Source organism: Stegostoma tigrinum, chromosome 3 (genome assembly GCF_030684315.1).
Source record: "Stegostoma tigrinum isolate sSteTig4 chromosome 3, sSteTig4.hap1, whole genome shotgun sequence".
NCBI classification, from domain to species: Eukaryota; Metazoa; Chordata; class Chondrichthyes; order Orectolobiformes; family Stegostomatidae; genus Stegostoma; species Stegostoma tigrinum.
Window position 1 is genome coordinate 25311498 of NC_081356.1, and position 21697 is coordinate 25333194.

The following is a 21697-nucleotide window of genomic DNA, read 5'->3' on the forward strand; positions in this document are numbered from 1 at the left end:
CACGGTACACAAATCTTTGTTTTTTTGGTGTCAGTTTTAATTTCCCTCATTTCTGCTTTCTGTTGTCCCTTTGTTTCTTGCTGAGATATTGTTCTACACATTCAAGTCACCAGTCTGGTCATTGCTTCTAGGAGTCTCAACCATGAGTATTGCTAGACTCAATGAGCTGTGGATAGGAAATCATTCTTTATATCTGTCACCTTCCCAGCCCGTCAAGACTCTTGAGGAAAAAAAACACATGCACCACCTTTTCAAGTTCAGTGTTCCAGATCCCAATAACTCTGTGTAAAATCAATTTGTCCTGCCAACCTTTGAGGCCTTTTGCCAATGACTTTAAATTTCTGACTTCTGGCTATTGGCCTGATCAGTGGAGGGAATAGCTTTTTCCTTGGTCTATTTCATGAAATCCTCAAAATCTTGGAAAACCTCTAATAGGTCAGTTCTTAGCCTTCACTGTTCCAAGAAGAACAAACCCAATTTTTCCAACCATTATTTGTAACTGAAGTCCCACATCCTTACATCAACCTTTCTTCAGTTCTCCTCCCTCTCTCTTGAGTAAGCAACTCTTCAATTTCTGTCTACATCATCATCATTGGCAGTCCCTCACAGATGAGAATGACTCTCTTCCACTCTAAGTCCATAGGTGTTTATATAGACTAAGGTGTCTTCTGCAGGCTCTGTAATACTTGGGGAAGAAGGTGGTTGAGGGAATGGGTGGGTGGGCATTGGTGTGGCAGGACACTCCTTTCGCTGCTTTTGCCTGGCTTTCACATTTTCCCAAAGGCAAGTCTTGAGATGCTCAACACCTTCCAGGTTGCTCCTCCTCCACTTTGGACAGCCTTGGGCCACTGATTCCCATGAGTCTGTGGAAATACGGGACTTCAGTGAGGACTTGAGGGTATCACTTAAGAGCTTCCTCTGTCCACCTGGGGCTCACCCTCGCAGCGAAGTGTAAGTCCAGCGTTTTATAAGCCACTCCCCAACCAAGAATTCTTTAAACAGTTTTTGACCTTTCAATGTTTAACCCTTTAACAAACTAAAACCCCTGCCCCTAACCATGAGTTATGTCCTGTGATCAGTAGGAAATATGAACTATGAACTCTCCCTATTTATTCCAGTTCCCTCCCCCCATCCCCCTCTCTGATGAAGGGTCTAGGCCCGAAACGTCAGCTTTTGTGCTCCTGAGATGCTGCTTGGCCTGCTGTGTTCATCCAGCCTCACATTTTATTATCTTGGAATCTCCAGCATCTGCAGTTCCCATTATCTCTGATACTACTTTAGAGTTACCCTTTGGTCTCACTTACGTTCACTAAGTCCTGCACGGTTTCTCCCCTCGAGTACTTTTTCAGTTTCCTTTTCAATGTTAGTATTAAATATAGTTTTTATGAAGTAGCTCAATCCAAATCCCGTAACACACTGAATCTCCTCATCATGCCCTCTTAAGATTTTACTAATTATTTTAGATCTTTGCCACGTGTTATCTCATTCTCTCCTACCGAAAACAGTTTTTCATTACCTGTATTCAGTCAGCTCATGCATATTATAACACTCCTCTAAAAACTGGTTAGGACACTGTTCTCCCGTTACTCTATATCAACGTCTGTCATTTCAGTTTTCGAATTAAGCTTTCGTTGAAAAATGCACGTAGTTCTTCAAAGTTGTTGCTCATTAATTAAAGAAGGGGCAGGTGTTTTCCGACTGTTGTTAGGATAATTGGAATCATAACGTGTGTCGTTTATTCTACTTAAGCCAAATGATGGGGCTTATTGTTGTGGTGTAGTTGGGCGCGGAGGAGGGTTAAGCTTCCGGGAGAATGTTGCGTTCCACTGGTTGTTTTCGTTCGGTCATCTGTCCCTTCTCCGGCCGTGGCTCCTGTCAGCGGCGTTATTGTCATTTTAAACATGAAGGGCCAACGGCTGAGATAGTCTTAAGGCCGCAGGGTAAGGAAAATGAATGGATTAGACAGCAGAGACAAGACTAAATGTTGGACGCCCTAACGAAACGTACACAATTTCACCTTTTTTTTCCCCCTTAGAAAATATGTCCATCTCTTTGAAACGAATATCACTTATCCCAAATCAATTCAGGGTTTTCTTCTAAACGATGAGCGCTTCAGTCTGACTAACTTGATATATACACACAACTTCTCTCGCTTACCCACTTTCAATGGGGAGTGAGGAATTCTTTCTGAACTTTTGTCCAAAAGGTTTCGGTCCAGAAATATCTTTAAATGACTTTCAAACGAATTCTCCTTTCCGGTGGTCCTTTTCTCGTAAAACATCAGCAACTGGAATTTTCTTGGTTGCTTCACTACAATGATGAGCCTAGTCCAGTGTTACACGAAGACCTAGTCCTGTTGTAGTCACGAGTGTACCATAATTTAACAGCACGCTGCCACTGCTGTATTGAGAATGTGGTGTTGCCTCTGATTTGATAATAAATGAAGGCCCTTGTTATTATGTAAAATATTCTATAGCACTATTTTGACGAGAAGGTGAATTCTTTCCTAAAAGCCTGCTCAGTCATCTCTCAACCAACCCAACTGAATCTGGTGGTCACCTCACTAAAAGTTTGTGTAAATAGACTGCTGTTTTTCCTACCTTTTACAACATTTTTGAAAGTAAAATACCATGGAATGTCATGACAGATGCTATATAAGCAAAAATCTTTTATTCAGTTGTGTCTTTTTTTTAATGTTCTCTGATCAGATGTCTAATTGTATATTATGCAATTCTTGACAGTGTATTAGTGCAACATTGTGATTTATTTCCCTGTAATTTCAAATGAAGGGAGAGATTTTTCTGTAATTTGTGTATATTTTATTTAAATACTTCTTTTGCTTGACTCCTAAGGGATGGTACCTTAAAGATTATTGTCAATGATGTAAATTATGACCTTGTGTGGTAGTACTGATGTGTGTTGTACAGTCAAAAGGGTGAAACTCAGGTGGAGGGATATTGAAGGTGCACTGCAATGTTAAAGTTGGTATATTTTAGCTGAGATTAGAGAGAATTGATGGGACCTCTATTTATTGAATCGAAATGATTTTGTTGTGTTATTTTAAAAGTCAGTTTGCCATGTTGTCTGGCCATCGTGTATTTTCTAATCTGTTTAGTGTTAAGCCTGAGTTGAGCCTGTTTGAATTTTTGATGTTTTTCATCTTGTTTGTATTTTAGGTTCTGGGAAGATTCTCAGCTGTGGTGAGTAAAATGTTGCATCAAAACTAATCAAATAAGACTAGAAAACTTCTTGTGAAGACATCATAATATTTATAAACCTATATCTGTATCGATGTAAACCAATGAGCTGAAATTTACCACCCTGGTGTTCATAAGAAGCATCAAATAGCTGATTCACCCCTGTTTGTTTGAATATATCTACGATGATTTCAATACTGGGTATTATCAACTGGTATACTGATTAGGAATATTGACTTATTTCATTTGCCAATCTCTTATTTGAATTTCTTACCAAATGAAATAGTGATAATACCTTTTGATGTTTAGTTACAACTGCAGCATGAATTTGATTTTACTTATCTCGGGATTCTGTTTTTTTAGTTATTAATTGTGGAAGCAGGCCATTTGGCCCATTTCGGTCTAGCTATTTGATAATGAGTCCATGAAAACAATTGAATTGGTAAAGACGTTTTTAACAGTAAATCATTTTTGCTAAGCTTTTGCATTGTGAGAAGAGTTTTATTTGATTTTCATGTTTAAATTTCCATGTTACTTTTCTAATCCTGCATATATATCACCTGATACAGATGCTTCAGAGTCTACACCTCTTAATCCTTTGGAAAAGAAGTGCGATCAGCCAGTGTTACTGGAAGCGGCATGCACAGTACTAGAGTTAGAAAAGGTTAGCAAAGCAATTGAGGTAGTCAAGACTGAGGTAGAACAGCAACAGCAAAAGTTAATGATGTACAAGTCTACCTTGAAATGTCAACATTACAACTCTCAAACTCCAACCAGTAGCACAACGAGCTGTGGATCTTTGAATATCGGTGCAATAAATACTTTAATACCCACAACAACAAACTCTACCTCTGCATTTGTACGTGAAATACAAGATATTCACTTAAATAGTGAGGCATGTAATCCAGTAATGGTACCTAACTGTTCTTTAAATGCACGTAGAGTTGATTCCTTAACTGAAGCTACTAAAATGGATATAATCCAGGAGATGCCCACGACTAGTTCAAAGAATATTGACTCAGTTTTGAATAAATACGTGATTGATTGTAAAAAGCCATGTACTGATTTAGAATATGATCCATTGGTAAACTATTCATCCAATATGAAGCAGAATCCGAAGAAAGATTACATTGAGGAAAAACAGGAATTTAAGATGGTTGAACAAAGTCCTGAAACGAAATTCTCTCTGGCAACCCAAACAGCAAGGCATTGTCAGCCCTTTGAAGAAGAGTTGAGCTCTGATGATGAACTTGTCATTGATGTGCCAGAGTTGCCTCCACTCACTCAAAATCCTCCAGTCCACAGAAGTTGTGAAATGAAAGGAAATGATACCAATGTTTTAACTCTCGGCTTAATCCGTAAAGTACGGCAACCAAGAATTGCTCAGTCCGCTGACTTCTTGTTGGATGCGGGAAGATTGGACAATTCATTTGCTAGAAACTTCATGGCAGAAAATAGCAGCAAGAGGGAACTGAAAACTGGTAGTTTGCAAAGAGAAATTTGTGACTTAATTGAGAGTAACAAAGTGTCCAATGTAACACATGATCAGATAGATATGGTTGGTAAACACCTTGATGTTTCAAAGCATAGTTCCAAAACCAAAGTAATGGAAGGACCATTGAAACCAGATCTGGTTGAAGGAGATTCTGTTCCTCTTGTCAATGCTGATGGTGCTAAATTGTCAAATCAGAAAGGTAGAAGTTTGTGTGAATCTCTAAAATTAAAAGTGAATGTGCAAAAATATGAAACTGAAGAGCAAAATTCAATCAATTTGAACAGTTTGAAAAGATTGAGTGACAAAGCACCTCTGTTTGAAAGCAATATTGCATCACTCAAACTTGAGAAACATGGGCCACCCTCTGCAATAACACATGATAGACCAGAGACTGCAAACAATAGCAGATGCACCAATAAATTGGAAACTAGGCAGAGTACTGACCAACAAAGACCAAAGGCGCACAGCCAAGATGACCATTTTGGTAATGAAAAGCAGGCTGAAAGTCTTCAAATGACAAGTGATAAGGATGAAGAATCCTCACTTTCTGATGAAGATTTGAGTTCTTTAGTTTCAGACGAGTTGGACTTCTCTGAATCGGACCCAATGGAAGAGTGCTTGAGGATTTTTAATGAATCTGCAAAACAGGAAACTAAAGAGAGCGAGATGGATGCTGAACAGGTATGTTTCCACGATATGTTTGCGGTGGATTTGTGTGGAAGAAGGGTGGAAAACTAAAATGATTGAGCAAGTATTTAATAAGATATTCCACATCAATGAATGGGGCACAGCCAAAGTATTTCAGTTGGTCAGTAATCCTTTGATTGAAAGTCACACCTATGTAATTGGCCAGATTATCATTAGAATAGAAAAAGTACACAACAATAATGTAGGTCTGTATCTGTTACTTGCTGCAGGAATTAAAAATATAACTTTGAGGAACATTAATTACCAGACTTCATTTCCACATGCTTGTGCACTGATCTTCACTAACTAAGCCTCATTCTGCATGCATAAGTCCAGGCTCCTCAAATCCATATTGAATTTAAATCTTGAATTTGAATTTTCAAAGACAAGTTGGAAAAAGTGTGTTGCTCAGGAAAGCAATTTAATAAGATCTCTCTCTTTTTGAGATGATTGAAATCTAGCACCTGTGGTTTAGATATTTGAAGTGTTTTGTATCAGGTTATTACAGTGTGTGCCTTTTAAGAGGGATAATTTTTTTAACACTTTAAGCTTTTGTGCACTGTTTGTAACAGATAATGGACATGGTGCTGTACTCGTGTAAAACTTCTGACTTGTACTAAGTCTGATCAATTGCCCCTGTGCTCACTGACCTACATTTCGCTTCTTTTGCTACCAATCTTTCATATTTCTCATCCTAGCGGTCAAATCTTTCCATCGGTTCACCCTGCCCACTCCTTTTCAAAATGAGCCTGGACTCTGACCTTTTGTGCACACCTCTGTGTTTGTTGCATTTTACTTTTGCTCCACTAGAGGTAGCCTTTAACTGCCTAATCCTAAGCATTGACATTCTGTATCTCTACTGTTGCAATATACTCTTGAGCAAAAGCTTGTTCAAATAAGTTGTTTTTCAGTTGCCCTAAATACCGATATCAAATGCTAAGATTCATGTGAAGTGCCTTAGGTCATATTAGCACCTTCAAAAATGTACTAAATAAATACAATTCTTGTATAAGAGATGGCTTCTGCAGAATTTTTCTTAACTGTATTAGAGACAACTATACTATGCAAAGCCTGTTTTTATTCAAATATTTTTATCACCTATGTTTACAGTCAGTTTTGGTGATGGTGAGTATTTTGGCTAATTTTGAAAATCCTTTATATATTAGGATTAAGACCCATTTTACTGCTTGGTTGAAATAATCACTATTTGGCCTGATCTAAAAATGGTTTCAAGCACTAATTTGTGGATTTAGAATTTTTAGCTTTATTGGTTGAATGGCTGCTGCCTTCAGTTTAACAATTGTGACTGTCTTAGGTGAGTTTAGAATACCTTTTTACTTTCTGTCTAATTTTCTTACTGTCTGAATCTATTTGACGGATGTCAGTTGCTTCTAGGGGTTTCCTGAGTGTTAACTAAAGCAATTAAAGTTTAGGAATTTTTTAGATTGTAATCCTAACTTTGTTCTTTCAACCCACTTTTCCTACAACATAAAGGCATCCAGCAGGGAGGATGGATGTGCACTTGGTAGCAGGGAGCAGGAAACCCAGCTTTCTCCCATAATTAGTATCCCTGACTGAGAATTGGTAGAGATTTCAACTTGAGCTGAAACACGCATGGTTTATGTGGGCAAGTTTGTACTCTTTCCATTTGTAATCTGTCTAATGATTTGAAGTGAAGTTTTTCCATTCCTTGCATTGGAAAGTCCAAGTGAATGTTTTAAGCAAACAAGTATTGGAAGACTTTTTCATTCTTGGGTTGGTACATATATAAAACCCACTGAAACCTGACAAGGCTATGTTATGCCTGAGTAGCTGTGTCATGAGCAGACTTTTTGATCAAACAGACTCACTTTAATTAAAGCAGTTAATTGTTCGCCACAGTACTTCCTTGTTTTGAACACTACTAATCTAAAAGGTTAAGGCATAGTTGTCTCAGATTTTGGCTTGTGCAAATAATTTGTGTATTACTACTATGATCATCACTTTGTGACATTGTTTTGAGTGCAAACAATGAATGTAATGACATTGATCGTTCAGTATCACTGGTATCTGTTCCACCTTTTGTATATATCTTTAGAATGCTCTTTCAAAAACCTATGAAAATATTCAAGATTCTGGGATTGCGGGAAGCACCAGCACAAAACAAAAGAGAAGGATTGCACATGTTGCAAAATTTAAGGTAGATATTCAGTGCCTTTTTCCAATGTTTTACATCTGTAATCTAGGAACTTGTGGACCAAAGCAAACGTTTGTGTGAGGAGCTTAATACAGTCTTTCCCAGAGGTATTCCATTTATAATCCAATCTGAAATCACCTGAATAACCAACTAGCCTTTTGACATAAATGTTTAGCAATGTTTTAAGAAATAATTGTTTTTCAGTGAAAATGACATATTATCAGTGCATGTTTAATGTTCATATAAATTTATTTGAATGTCACTCTATGCCACTTAACCAAATCTTCCCACATTATGACTATTCATGCCAAACTAGCAAAACAGGTTGTTAACAACAAAAAAGATTGTTATGCAACTATGTTATCTCCATATAACAGAAGACTGCAATAGATTCATATTTAGTCAGCAAAAGCATTGCAGTCATTGGCAGGTCATGTGGAAGACTTGTTGCAGTTTGAATCAGTAGAATTGGAAGAGTTCTAAATATTCTAGAGATTCATCATACGTGTGTACGTGACCATGTAAATTATTTCCCCAAGGTGAGGCCTGTTGGCGTTGGCAAGTACAGTTGCTTCCACTTCAGATGCCCTGTATCAGCATCAAAAGTTGTCATTTGGATTAGTAGTTACTTGGCTTTCATCTGAGAATGTACCTCTGAGCTTTTTACCTTGTCCTTTTATTAACTGGTCAATGGTAAGTTTAAATCTGGGTTCATGAATAATCTTTGGAGTATGTGTTCATTTCTCCAGTTCTTTAAATCTACATCCCTCAATTCCACTCGTTTAGGATTCTACGGTAAACTTGGAAGTCTTGCCATACTTGCATGGTTATTTGAGCAAGGGTTATTGTGTCTGATTCTGTTAGACTGGAAAGATAACAATTTGGGCAGAGTTGCTTTAAGCATTGATGGTTATATCAAGGAAAAGGACATTTGAGAATGGCTGATACAACAGTAATATCCTGGCAAAAGAAGGTGCTGGCGAAACTTGGATCTGGCGATATCTCTGGAGGAACAGTTAATGTTTAGAGTGCAATATTACTTCTTTTGTAACTGGAAGCATTCAAAGAAGCAACCTGTTGGATTTGAAGTATTAACTGCTTGTCTCTGCTCAGAGGCTGCCAGATTTAGGACTTTTTCTGCTTGTTTCAGTTTTAGATCACTGCAGTACTTTACATTCTCCAATATTCTGGTACTTTGGGTAATGTACTATTATTTTTTGAGACCTGGCCAGATATCTACTAAATGAATTGTGTACGGGTTTTATGGACTAACAGGATTACCTTGACCTCCCGTCATTTCACCCCTTTTGTTTTTGCTTATCAACTCTTCCTCCTTTTTCCATAAAATACTTGCCAAAAAAACCTGTTTTTATTGGATCCACCTGTGAACTATTTTCAACTTGTGCCTATAATTCAGTGTTAGTGAAATAGAAAAAACATTCTTCCAGTTAGTGACTTAGCACAAATTAGACAACTTTGAAGCACGTTACGACTGGGTGAATGAATTCTATCCTGGGGCCGCATCCATGTTTCACTTGAATAGTCTTGCTTTGAGATGGTGTTCCTTTTTAAAATTATAGTTCAGTTTTGATTGTGTATATTTGAAAACTCATTAGTAGAACTGCTCCTTTTGCTTTTGAAAGGGGAAATCCAGCTTTAACAGGATAATTGTTCCTCAAGCTCTACCACTGCCAAAACAGTTGTGTCACAATCGGATTAAAATGGTCCAGCAACAGGCTGTGCAATTGATGGCAAACGTGAAAAGTGCTCAAGTTTATAAAGCTACAGTTTCTAAACCTTCGGGCCAGAAGAGGCTGATTACAAAAGGATCAAAACCACAACCAATCAGTGCTGCGAGAGCAGGTAATGCTTTTGGATTTTGTGTCTGTATTAACTGAAAGTTCCAATGCATTTCCTATTTTTTTGAGTTGCTAGCATAGATTGTTTTTACTACAATATGCTTATTCATAGAGAAATCAAGCAAATGTTTTAAGTAATTTTTCCTGTGTCGCCATGCAACAGTCCAGTTGTTTGTTTGCTCAAAGTTTTAAGTATTATCCTTGTTTTTTCTTGGGTAAACGTATGCCAAATGGAAGTAAAAGGCCAGTACCCTGAAATGTAGTAACTGTCTTTCTTCCCACAGATACTGCTTGACTTAGAGTATTGAGTATTTTCTGCTTTTATTTCAGATTTTCTGCATCTGCAGTATTTTACTTCTAATATCTTAAAATATTTTTAACTTATTGGCTTTGCAGATAACTTTGGGCGGCAAAAAGTTAGTTTTTGTAAATTTTGTTTCTTCCTTGGTTTTACAACAAGATGTGTTGCACGTTTGTCATCTTGAGTTTGTTTGTTCCCTAGTTTGAAGGAATTCACATAATTATGACACTGAAAGAAAGTCAAATCCAAACAACTGCTGTATTTACAAAAAAGAATTAAAACATTCAAAGAACCTCAATGGACCCCAATAGTTCCTATTGTCAAGGCATTTTAAATAACTGAGGCCTGACTCTCTAGACATTTAGGTTTGCAGCTTAAAAGACTTGATGTCTACTAATAATACAGTAGCTTGAGCAGAGCAAAATGAAGCATGATTAAATTGGCTATGATTTAAACCTAACAGCCTTTGTTTTCAGACCCACTCTCTCAAAAGACAGGCAAATGAGCTCTGTTGAGGTAAACCTTTAAAATAGCAACTGGCCAGATTAATTCAGCAGCTTTCACTATGCTTTGTTCCACAGGAAAGGATTGACATTGGGAAAATCAACAAAAATCAAAATCGGGCCATCTTTTTCAGTGAACATTTGAGGAAGTTTCTTTAATACTCAAACTTCGTTTCTATTCTCTGAACTTCCAATATGTTTTGGCAGGGAGCTTTCAAATCTTGGTGAACCATCAACAGCTAGACTCCCCTGTCTAATAAAACCCAGTCCAAACTCTGGCCCAGCTCTGTTTGACCATCATGTTCTATTCCAGACTTTCTGGCACCAATTCTCCAGTTTAATTCCCAAACAACTATCTTGAACATATTGCTTTCCCATTGTCAGAGTCTATGGAATTTTTTGGATAACAACCAATCTGAAACTAACTTTTGGGCATTGACTCTCAATCAACAGTTTGTATTCTTTGTCTTTTAAAGAAAGATCAAAGCTGCTGGCAGTCCAAAGGGTCTGCTGTCACCTCAACTCTCGGTTCATAGCTCCCAACCAAAATTGAAAGCGCACAAATCATGAAATGAGTAAGGGTTCTAACATGTTGGACAGTGGTTAGTTTTTAATCCTCTTTTTGGTATTTGGCATAACAGTAGTTGGTCCATCTACCATATGCCCGATTTTAAATTCAGACCAATTAAATCGTTTAACCCAGTATTGTTTCAACTGATGCTGAAATTCTACAGTGTTGTCTTAAATGACCAGGTGACTTGCAAATAATGCAATATGATTCCCAGATCTGGAATGCTGAACTCTTGCTACCTACCCTTTTGGTAAAGGGCTATGAATAAACACTTTTTAAATGGAGTTGGTGAAATTGATGGAATTTAGGGCTGATAAATTCTCAGGGCCTGACAATTAAAATCCCAGTGTACTTATGGAAGTGGCTCTATGAATAGTAGGTATATTGGACATCGTTCAAAATTCCAAGATAGAACAGTTCCTACAGATTGGAGAGTAATTAATATTACCCCACTCCCTTTTTAAAAAAAAGGGATATAGGGAGAAAACAGGCAATTATAGACTGAATCTGACACTGGCAGTGAGGAAGATGCTAGAGCCCATTTACCAAGGATTTTACGGCCAAGCAGGAAACAGTGGGCGAATCACATACAATTAACATGAATTGACAAAAGGGGAATCATACTTGACAAATCTACTAGAATTCAAGTTTGTAACTTGAATCATTAATCAGGGAAGCCAATGGACATCGGAAGGCTTTTGATGAAATCCCACATAACAACAGATTTATGTGTAAAATTAAAGCTTGGGTTTGGGGTAGTGCATTGAAATGGATGAAAAATCAATCAGCAGAGACAAATCAGAATTAGTCTTTGATTGGCATAATGTGATCAGGAAATTGGTATTAGAACCCAACTATTCCCAATATGTTAATGATTTAGATGAGAGATTGAGATATTACATTTAGATGTATCAAAGCTGGGTGGAAGTGTGAGCTATGAGGAAGGTACAGAGATGTTGCAGTATGATTTGGATAGGTTGCGTTGGTGGGCAAATGCTTTACGGATGCAGTTTAATGTGGATAAATGAGAAATTTTCCACTTTACTATTGGAAATAAGAAGGCAGATTATTTAAGTGGCTGTAACTTGAGAGGGGTATCCTCATGCACCAGTCGCTGAATACAAGCATGCAAATATGCAGCAGGCAGGGAAGAAGTCAAACTGAATGTGGCCTTGAAAGTGAGAGGACTAAAATGTAGAGATATTGGTGAGGCCACATCTGAAGTATTATGCAGTTTGTCCCTCTTTATCTGAGAGAGAATGATTTGGCTAGGGAGGGAGTGCAATAAAGTTTTACCAAAGACAGGACTGACATACAGAGAGAGTGGCTTAAGTGGACTAGATTTACTAAGTTGAGGAGAATGAGGTAGTGGATGGTAAAAATCTTGTCTATCCAGGTCTGTAATTCCCAGGTTTGTCTTTGCAGCCCTTCTTGAATAAAGGCACTACATTTGCTACCCTCCAGTTATTCGGGACTTCACCTGAGGCTAATGATGCAATACATCAGCCAGGGCCCCTGCAATTTCTTGTGTAGCCTCTTGGAAATAACTGGTCAGGACCAGGAGATTTATCCATTTTCATACACTAGTACTTTCAACACCACCTATAGTGTGATATGGACTGTCCCCAAGATATTGCCACTAGCATCCCCAAGTTCCCAATTCATCGTGTCTTTCTCCATGGTGAGCTCAAAAATATTCACCGAGGACCTCATCCATCTCTTGCAGTTCCCCACACACACATCTGCTTTGGTGCTTGAGGGGTACGATTCTCTCTCTAGTTATTCTTTTTCCTTTAACATACTTAATCTCTTTGGATCCACCCTAATCTTCTCAACCAAAGTTATCTCATGCCCTCTTTCTACCCTCCTGATTTTCCTTCTTCAGTAAACTCATGTATCCCCTATATGCCTTCAGGGATTTCCTTGATTCACGCTGCCTGCTCCTGAGCCATGGCTCTCTTTTTTTCTCATCGAAGTCTCAATATCTCTTGTCAACCTTGCCCTTCCCCCTCAAAGGAACATATAGACCTTGAACTCCAGCCATTACGCATTTAAAAGCCTCCCACTTGCCGGCGGTCTCTTTGCCTGCAAACAAATTATTCCAGTCAACCCTTGCAAGTTCCTGTCTAATTCCATCAAAGTTCACCTTGCCCCAGTCTAGAACCCAACCTGTGGACTGGTTTTGTCCCTCTCTGTAACTATTTGTTCTATTAACTTTAAATGTTCCCTGGACCTGAAGTGCTCCCCCACTGTCACCTCAGTCACCTGTTCTGCTCTATTTCCCAAGAATAAGTCAAATCTTTCCCCCTTCCCAAGTAGGACACTAATGTACTGTCTATGTTAGGAAAATTAAAATCCGTCACTACGACAACCCTATTGCTCCATCTATTGATTTACTGAGGATTGGGAGTAGACTGGGGCAGTAATCGGCCAGGTTGGATTTGTCCTGTTGTGTGTGTCCTGGACATATCTGGGCAATTTCCCACTTCATTGGCATCTAATGTAACTCTATTGGAACAGTTTGGCTGGATGTGTGACAAGTTCTTGACCATAGGTCTTCAGTACTATCTCTGAAGTTTTGTCAGGGCCTATAGCTGTTGCAGCATCCTGTATCTCCAACCATTTTTTTGCTATCATATGGAGTAAATGGAATTGGCAGAAGACTGGCATCTGGGATGCTAGGAATCATTTGGAGGCTGAGTTGGCTTGCACAGTTGGTATTTCTACCTGATGATTGCACATGCTTCATCATATTATGCTGGGTTCTATCATTGAGGATGAGAAATACTTGTGGAGCTTCCATCAGTGAGTTATTTACTTGCCCACTACCATTTACAACTGGATATGGATGTCTTAGCAGATCTTAGAACTTATCTTAGTTGCGGGATTGTTTTATTCTGTTTGGGTGCTTCAAGTTGATGCCTCCTATTTGGTTTTGCTTGGCACTGCTCCTGATGTGTCCTCCTGTGCTTTTCGTTGAACCAAGGTTGATCCCCTGTCCTGAAGGTGTTGGTACAGTGGGAATATGCTGGGTCATTACGTTGATTGCACTGCAGTATGATTATGTTGCTGCTAATGGCCACAGTGCCTCACGGATGTCCAGATTGGAGTTTCTAGATCTGTTTGAAGCCTGTCCCATTTAGCACAGAAATTAGTGTCTCAACGCAAAGTATGGTATTACCAGAGTGAACGTGGGAAGTCACTACAGAGTCCTTGGTGAGATGGTCACTGTCATCTGTCCATGAAAGTATTGGCATCTGACACAGGTAAGTAGGTGAAGATGAGGTCTCGTCTGTTTTTTTCCCCCTTTGGTTCTTTCACCACTGTCCTATTCCCAGACCTAGGAAAATCACTCCAGCTTCCTTGACTGCCCACATGGTTATTTAGTTTCTGACTACTGCTTGTTTTTAAAAATTTCCCATTCCCAAAGCATTCAGAAACCTGCTTTTTATTTTGGTTTTTGTGATATGTCTGTGCATGTTTGTTTGTTGTGTGTTTAAAAGCAAAGTGCTAGAGCATCTCTAAGTCTGGCAGCACCTAGGGAAACGGTTGAGATTTCATGCTAATTCCAAAATTTTCTAAAGTCGTCATTGAACTCCATGTTGAGTGGGTTTTTCTCTCCACAGGTGCTATCAGACCTGTATTTCTCCAGGACTCTGATTTATTTAGGTATTTACCCCACTTCTAATTTATGTTGTGCAACCTTTAGCATTTGAGGGTATGATGTGATATCTCAGTGACTGCCTTCTCCCCTTGATTTTTATGTTCCGCTTATTTTGTTCACAGCGATAACGTTCTCAATAACTGTCATGTTTGGCTCTCCAGCTAATAAGGTTAAAACAGTGTATGCTAAGACAACAAGGTGTAGATTGGATGAACACAGCAGGCCAAGCAGCATCAGAGGAGCAGGAAAGTTGACATTTCCGGTCGAGATGCTTCAGAAATGCTATGACATTTTAGTTTACTTTACTATCAAGCCATTAACATTGATCAGTGTTTAAAAGTACTGGGGATCATTTTAACTTCGAAGTGATAGAGTTGAATATTTTATTGTATCATCACTTTTTTTCCTTTACCCAAATAGAATGGAGAATTGCACAGGAGTAATTTCTTGGTATAAACTGAACCAAGAAGAATAAGAATCTGTGCAAAGAGGACAGACTTTAACCCATAAAGACTACTCTCAACCAAGAGAATGCTAATTGAACCATGGCTGCATTATCTATGCATGTCAATTGAATAGCATTTAAAGCTTTCTGTTTCTCCTCCATCTTGAAACACTTTTTCAAAGGGGTTTGTTTCTTCCATTTAAAAAAAATTGTTCTCCACGCCTTCAATTTTCTGACTTTTCTAGAAATCACTAAAGATGTGTATGCCTGCAGTGTTCTCAAACACTGCTTGTTTGCTAGCCCTTCATCTGTGGAGGGGGATGAGGTGTTTAACTGGACAGCTAAATTGACTCAAAGTAAAATTGCAATTGATCTCAATCCCACCACTCTCCTTCATCTAATGGAAACACAGAGCTGGTCCTTTTTCACTATCTTTCATAATTCCAGAAAGTTTACTGTAGAGTGTACTGACTGGAAAGGATATTGCATCACTTACAAGAGAATGGATCTGTGGTATTTCCTGTTTTTGTGTACAACACTATTACAGGGCAAAGGAAGGGAGTGACACCAAATGTTACTTTGATACAGTGGATTGAATGTTTTTGTTACTTGTCACTGACTGTGGGACTGCCTCTAGTTTCTCAGAGTTCCTTCAGGAAAGGTCCCAGTTCACACTCTAGTTCTAGCTGTAATGTGTCATCAAAAGAACAGATCGTCTCGAGCAGCACTTCCAAAACCCCCCACACTGTTTCTCCATTGGGATCCACCAGCCAGGTTCCTGCTCCACAGGTATATGTGCTATTTTATTGTTTGAAGAAGAAACACTCAAACGTTTGTCCCATTCTCTACACAAGAGGTATCTTTTTTTTCTTCCCCTTTGTTTCAGAGAGCTAATTCAAAGCGTGGAGCCAAAGTGTCCAACAATGTGCGGAAACAGTATCTTGGCTTTTTTATTGAAGAGTTTTTGAAGACCTGCTCATCACGGCAAGCAGCAGTTAAAAAGGTTAGTACAGAAACGGACTGCAAGTCTGGCAATTCCATGAAACGGAGTACTTTTTAAACAAGTGCAGAAGAGCTGCCCATGCTGAATTGCATTTGTAGAAAAGTTTCTTACAACTGTATTGGAGAATCTGTCATCCGTTCTGCGATTGCTTCGATGCTTGGGTGGAATTTAGTGTGAGATGACAAAGATGAAAGACTGAATGCTAGCCGTTAGTGGTTGTCTAAATCTTTCACTATGAATCTAGTTTTGTTTGCAGTTGACATTTAACTGAAATCTGCTGTTTAAATCCTTAGGTTGCCAATTTTAATAAGGCCTACAGGAGAAGAACAGTTGGATTTAGTTGAAGCAACTGAAACTGCTTCCTCTAATTGGGTAACCTAGGCCTTTCCTGTTAGGAACGTATGAAACAGGTCAAATTAGAGCAGCTTAATAGTGCTGAGACTTGGTCTTGGAGGAAGGGAAAGAAGTGTTGTTTTTTTCCCCTAATTTCTACCTCACACGAATTGTTTTCATTCACTGTAGCAGAGTAAGAACTATTTGGTGAGTCTGGTAAGTAAATTTACTTGCAATCCCTTAAGGTCAAAGTAACACAGCAATTGGTAGTAAGTCTAATAAAATATGGAAAACTTAAGTAAATACATGGTGTAGAGCTGGATGAACACAGCAGGCCAAGCAGCACCTTAGGAGCAGGAAAGCTGACGTTTTGGGCCCTCCTCTTGTGACAGAATCTTTTGATTCGGCCAGTGTTCAAGGACAGCTTCACTTACTGCCCATAGGTAGGGGGACCTAGAGACCAGAGCTTTAGTCATTGTAATTGTCCAACAGGCCTGAAGTTCTTTGAGCTTCAGTGAGGCCTGCAGAGTGGTAAGCTAAGTGACCAAGGCACATGGTACAGAAACCATTTAAGGAGTGTAATGGCAGTAGGTGACATATTAATGAGGATTAACATTGTCTTATATTGCAAAGAAAGTATCTAGACAGCTGTCTGCATCTGCTTTGATTCAGAATATCCACTTAAGACGGAAGATGAACAACAACAGCGAGTGGGAAGAAACTAATTACTGGGGTCCTCTGTAGATCCAATAACATTGAACCTGTGGAGAGATTCTACATAGTTAGAAGTCTAGGTGCCAAATTGAGAAGCAGACCTCATTAGGTCACAATTTCTGGATTATTGTGTGAGCCGCTTGCAAGTAAAATGATGAAGTAAACACACGCTTGATTCAAAGACTGGTCTGGGAGAAGTAGTTACTGGTTCAGAGCAGCGGAACTAGTGCTGGTGACAGAGAGACCTATGACCATTTGGAATGGCCCCTAACTGAACTGTGATATGGTTGTTGTTTCAAGCCAGGTAACGAGAGAGGTGGAAAACTATTTTTTAACTAGTGGTAACAAAATCAAATTTCGGAATATGTGGCAAACCAAATGAGACCAGACAAAACAGCAAGGTATTACTGAGAAATGATAAATTCTGTGACAGGAGAGGATAGAGTACAAATCAAAATCAGTCATTGACTAGAGAATACAAAAGCAATAAAAGGATGAAACCCAAGGTAGAATTAACTTGTGGGAGTGATGTACAGGCCCTCTAATCATCTCATGCCCTGTGGAATTCCTCAGTTGAATCGATGTGCACCATCATTCTTTAGACTCTTTTTAAAAAGTTGCTGTGTGAAGTTTTTCTTTTAGCATCGCATTTGCTGCTTTTCAAATTACAGTATATCGCTGCCCCTTGATTCTTGTGCTAGCTGTAAAAGATAATGATGAAATTGTTATTATATTGTCAGCACCTGACATCATGTAATTTCTCTAAGAGCTTTATGAACACCTTTTTTCTCCCCCCTCCCCCCATCCTCAGACCTAGAAAACTGAGGATAATTATGATCTTATTGCTGTTTATTCAGTTGATGACTGGGGTACAGTAAATCTGGGATCTCGCCAATCCCAACATTTTGGCTGCTAGTTGTTTTGGAAAGGAGTCAGTACTTTTTTCTTTTCCCCCTCTCATTCTAGGCTTTGTCTGAAGAAAAGGTTATTTTTGAACGTAGCACAAGCAAGTTCATGTATTTGAATGTAGCTGTGCAGGCACTGAAGATCCTGAAGAATCCGACAAATCAAGCACCAGTGACTTCAGATGGTATATTTTCATGCTATTCTATCCCCATGCAAATTGGCAATGGACATAATTGAAAAATGTCACTTTGGCCAAACTTGACCAATGTTAAGAGCAATGCACACTTTGGGGGGGAAAAAAAATCAATAGGTCACTTTTTTTGTTAGGATTTCTGATACCTTTTCGTTGATCTGGTGCATTGTACATGCTCCTTGAATTATCTGATTTGAATATGTAAAAAATATTTGTTCAGCCTTGAGTTCAGTTTGAAAGCTAACTTGCATATTGTGTGATTCAAATTGCTGAATTATCATAATCAGTCAAATTTTCTTAAACTGATCTATTGGGTTGAAGATAAATCATTACTTTAATTTACTGCATTTACTGGGCCAGTGTGAAATAGCAACTAACCTTGGAAAATTTGTTTTTTAATTTCTTTTCAAGCTCACCAGTCCACCAAAAAGAAGAGACTTTCATCGGGAACAACTCTAGAAGGTGAGGTAATCAAGGGTTCTTAACACTCCTTTATCTTGGGAGTGAGATATCAGGCATATTCTTTATCATTTTTTTAAAGGAAAGCCCTTTTGTTTAGTGTTAGTCCCACTCTAATGATCTGGTGTGAAGCACTTTTGGGTTTCAGCTAGAATATTGTGTATGGTTCTGGGTGCCACATTATGGTAAATGCATTGCAGAGAATGCAGAAGCAGCTTGCAAGTATTACTCCAAGGATGAGGTACTTCACTTATTATGATGATAGATTGAAGTATAGACTGTTCTCCTTGGAAAGAAGGCTAAAAATTAAAATCTGATTAAAATTTACAAAATCATGAGGGTCTGGAAGAGTAGGTAGAAGCGAAAGAGCATAAACTTTCTGAACAGCAAAAGAATCAAGGGGAAAGTGAGGAAAGACTTTCACTTGGTGAGTAATTAGGGTCTGGAACACATTGCCAGGAAATGTGGTGGAGGCAGGTTTAATTCAGGCATTCAAGAGAGCATTAGATGATTATTTTGATAAAAATAATATGCAGGGGCATGTGTATATATAAGTTGGAGGGCGGGGGCGGGAAACCAGGACATTGACGCTAGTTAACGAACTGTTGCAGGATAATGGACTTTCATGATTCTTGTTTTATGCCCAAGTGACGAGGAGCAAATTAGCTCTCCTTGTTTCAACCTCTAGTTGGCTGCAACAAAAGATTTATTCCACTTTTGTACATGGCTATATCTTTCCACAATTAAAATGAAACAGTGAGACAGTGCAAAGTATACTTGAGTGAAAGAGCATATATTTATCTGCTGACCCAAGGATTTAAAAAAATAAAATTCAACAACAAGCTTTCACTTGCAGTTAGGAATTTGTGTCAGATACAAAGGATGATGTAATGAATGTACAGTTAAGTCCTTAACATGACTTGTTTTGTCTCATTTGTTGACGGAATGTATCACTGGCTAGGCCAGTAATTATTGTCCATCTAAAATTTCCCTGGAGAAAGTGATGAGTGCAGCCTTGAATGTCTGCAGCCCTTGATGTTGGAGCACCCACAGTGCTATCAGAAAGGCAATGTCAGGATTATGACTTGGTGACTATAAAGAAACAGTAAGCCCTGGTTAAGTACTGTTGTACATCTTGTAGGTGGTCCATGCTGTTGCCATCTAATAACTGGTGCTATGTAGTAGGCTGCATTGTGCTGGGTGTGAATTTCCTAGCACGTTGTCAGAACTGAACTCTATCATAATTGTTACTGCACAGACGGTGGCCATTCAGCCCATCATACCTGCACCAGTTCCATTATCTGTTGGAAAAGATTAAACAGGTTGAACATAGAATATAGAACATTACAGCGCAGTACAGACCCTTTGGCCCTCAATGTTGTGCTGACCTGTGAAATCAATCTGAAGCCCATCTAACCTACACTATTCCATGATCTTCCAAATGTTTATCTAATGACCATTTAAATGCCCTTAAACTTGGCGGATCTACTACTGTTGCAGGCAGGGCATTCCACACCCTTACTACTCTGTGTAAAGAACCTATCTCTGACGTCTGTCCTACATCTATCACCCCTCAATTTAAAGCTATGTCCCCTTGTGTTAGCCATCACCATCTGAGGGAAAGGGCTCTCACTGTCCACCCTATCTAATCCTCTGATCATCCTATATGTCTCTATTAAGTCACCTCTTAACCTTCATCTCTCTAACAAAAACAACCTCAAGCCCCGCAGCCTTTCCTCATAAGACCTTCCCTCCAGACCAGGCAACATCCTGGTAAATCTCCTCTGCACCCTTTCCAATGCTTCCACATCCTTCCCATAATGCAGCGACCAGAACTGTATGCAATACTCTTAAGTGCGGCCACAACAGACTTTTGTACAGCTGCAACTTGACCTCATGGCTTCAAAACTCAATTCCTCTATCAATAAAACCTAACACACAGTATACCGCCTTAACAGCTCTGTCAACCTGGGTGGCAACTTTCAGGGATCTATGCCCATGGAGACAGAGATCTCTCTGCTCATCCATACTACCAAGAATCTTACCATGAGCCCATATTCTGTATTCCTGTTACTCCTTCCAAAGTGAATCACCTCACACTTTTCCGCATTAAACTCCATTTGCCACCTCTCAGCCCAGCTCTGCAGCTTATCTAGGTCCCTCTGTAACCTGCAACATCCTTCCACACTATTCAGAACTCCACCGACTTTAGTGCCATCTGCAAACTTACTAACCCATCCTTCTACACCCTCATCCAGGTCATTTAAAAAAATAGCCGTGGTCCCAAAACAGAACCTTGTGGTACGCCACTAGTAACCGAACTCCAGGATGAACATTTCCCATTGACCACCACCTTCTGTCATCTTACAACTAGCCAATTTCTGATCCAAACCGCTAAATCACCCTTGATCCCATGCCTCCATATTTTCTGCAATAGCCACCATGGGGAACCTTATCAAACGCTTTACTGAAATCCATATACACCACATTCTCGTCCACCTGTTTGGTCACCTTCTGAAAGAACTCTAAGGTTTGTGAAGTACGACCTACCCTTCACAAAACTGTTGACTGTCCCTAATCAAATTATTCCTTTCTAGATGATTATAAATCCTATCTCTTACAATCCTTTCCAACACTTTACTCCACAACTGAAGTCAGGCTCACTGGTCTATATTTACCAGGGTTGCTTCTACTCCCCTTGTTGTCCCCTTGTTCAAGATTTGCTATCCTCCAGTTTTCGGCACTATTCCTGTAGTCAATGATGACATAAAGATCAAAGCCGAAGACTCTGCAATCTCCTTCCCAGAGAGTCCTAGGATAAATCCCATCTGGCCCAGGGGGCATATCTATTTTCACATTTTCCAGAATTACGAACACCTCCTCCTTATGAACCTCAATCCCATCTAGTCTAATAGCCTGTACTGACAAAATATATTCACTTAGCGCCTCTCCTATCTCTTTGGACTCCAAGCACAACTTCCCACTACCGACCTTGATTGGCCCTAATCTTGCTGTAGTCATTCTTTTATTCCTGACATACCTATAGAAAGCTTTAGGGTTTTCCTTGATCCTACCTGCCAAAGATTTCTCATGTCCCCTCCTGGCTCCTCTTAGCTCTCTCTTTAGGTCCTTCCTGGCTAACTTGTAACTCTCAAGTGCCCTAACTGAATCTTCACGCCTCATCTTTACTT

At 39.2% G+C, this 21697-nt stretch overlaps 1 protein-coding gene across 1 annotated transcript in view; it reads left to right on the forward strand.

The window, feature by feature from the left end:
- The first annotated feature begins 1813 nt into the window (after window positions 1-1813).
- The window catches only part of LOC125450697 (RNA exonuclease 1 homolog), a 53744-nt gene continuing 33860 nt past the window's right edge, over window positions 1814-21697 (forward strand). Inside the window, exons 1-9 of the mRNA XM_059642633.1 lie at window positions 1814-1940; window positions 3177-3200; window positions 3767-5373; window positions 7457-7558; window positions 9199-9418; window positions 15446-15687; window positions 15785-15901; window positions 17915-18038; window positions 18459-18509. Coding sequence (XP_059498616.1) covers window positions 1814-1940; window positions 3177-3200; window positions 3767-5373; window positions 7457-7558; window positions 9199-9418; window positions 15446-15687; window positions 15785-15901; window positions 17915-18038; window positions 18459-18509 — 2614 coding nt within the window. The remainder of the gene's footprint in view (window positions 1941-3176; window positions 3201-3766; window positions 5374-7456; window positions 7559-9198; window positions 9419-15445; window positions 15688-15784; window positions 15902-17914; window positions 18039-18458; window positions 18510-21697) is intronic.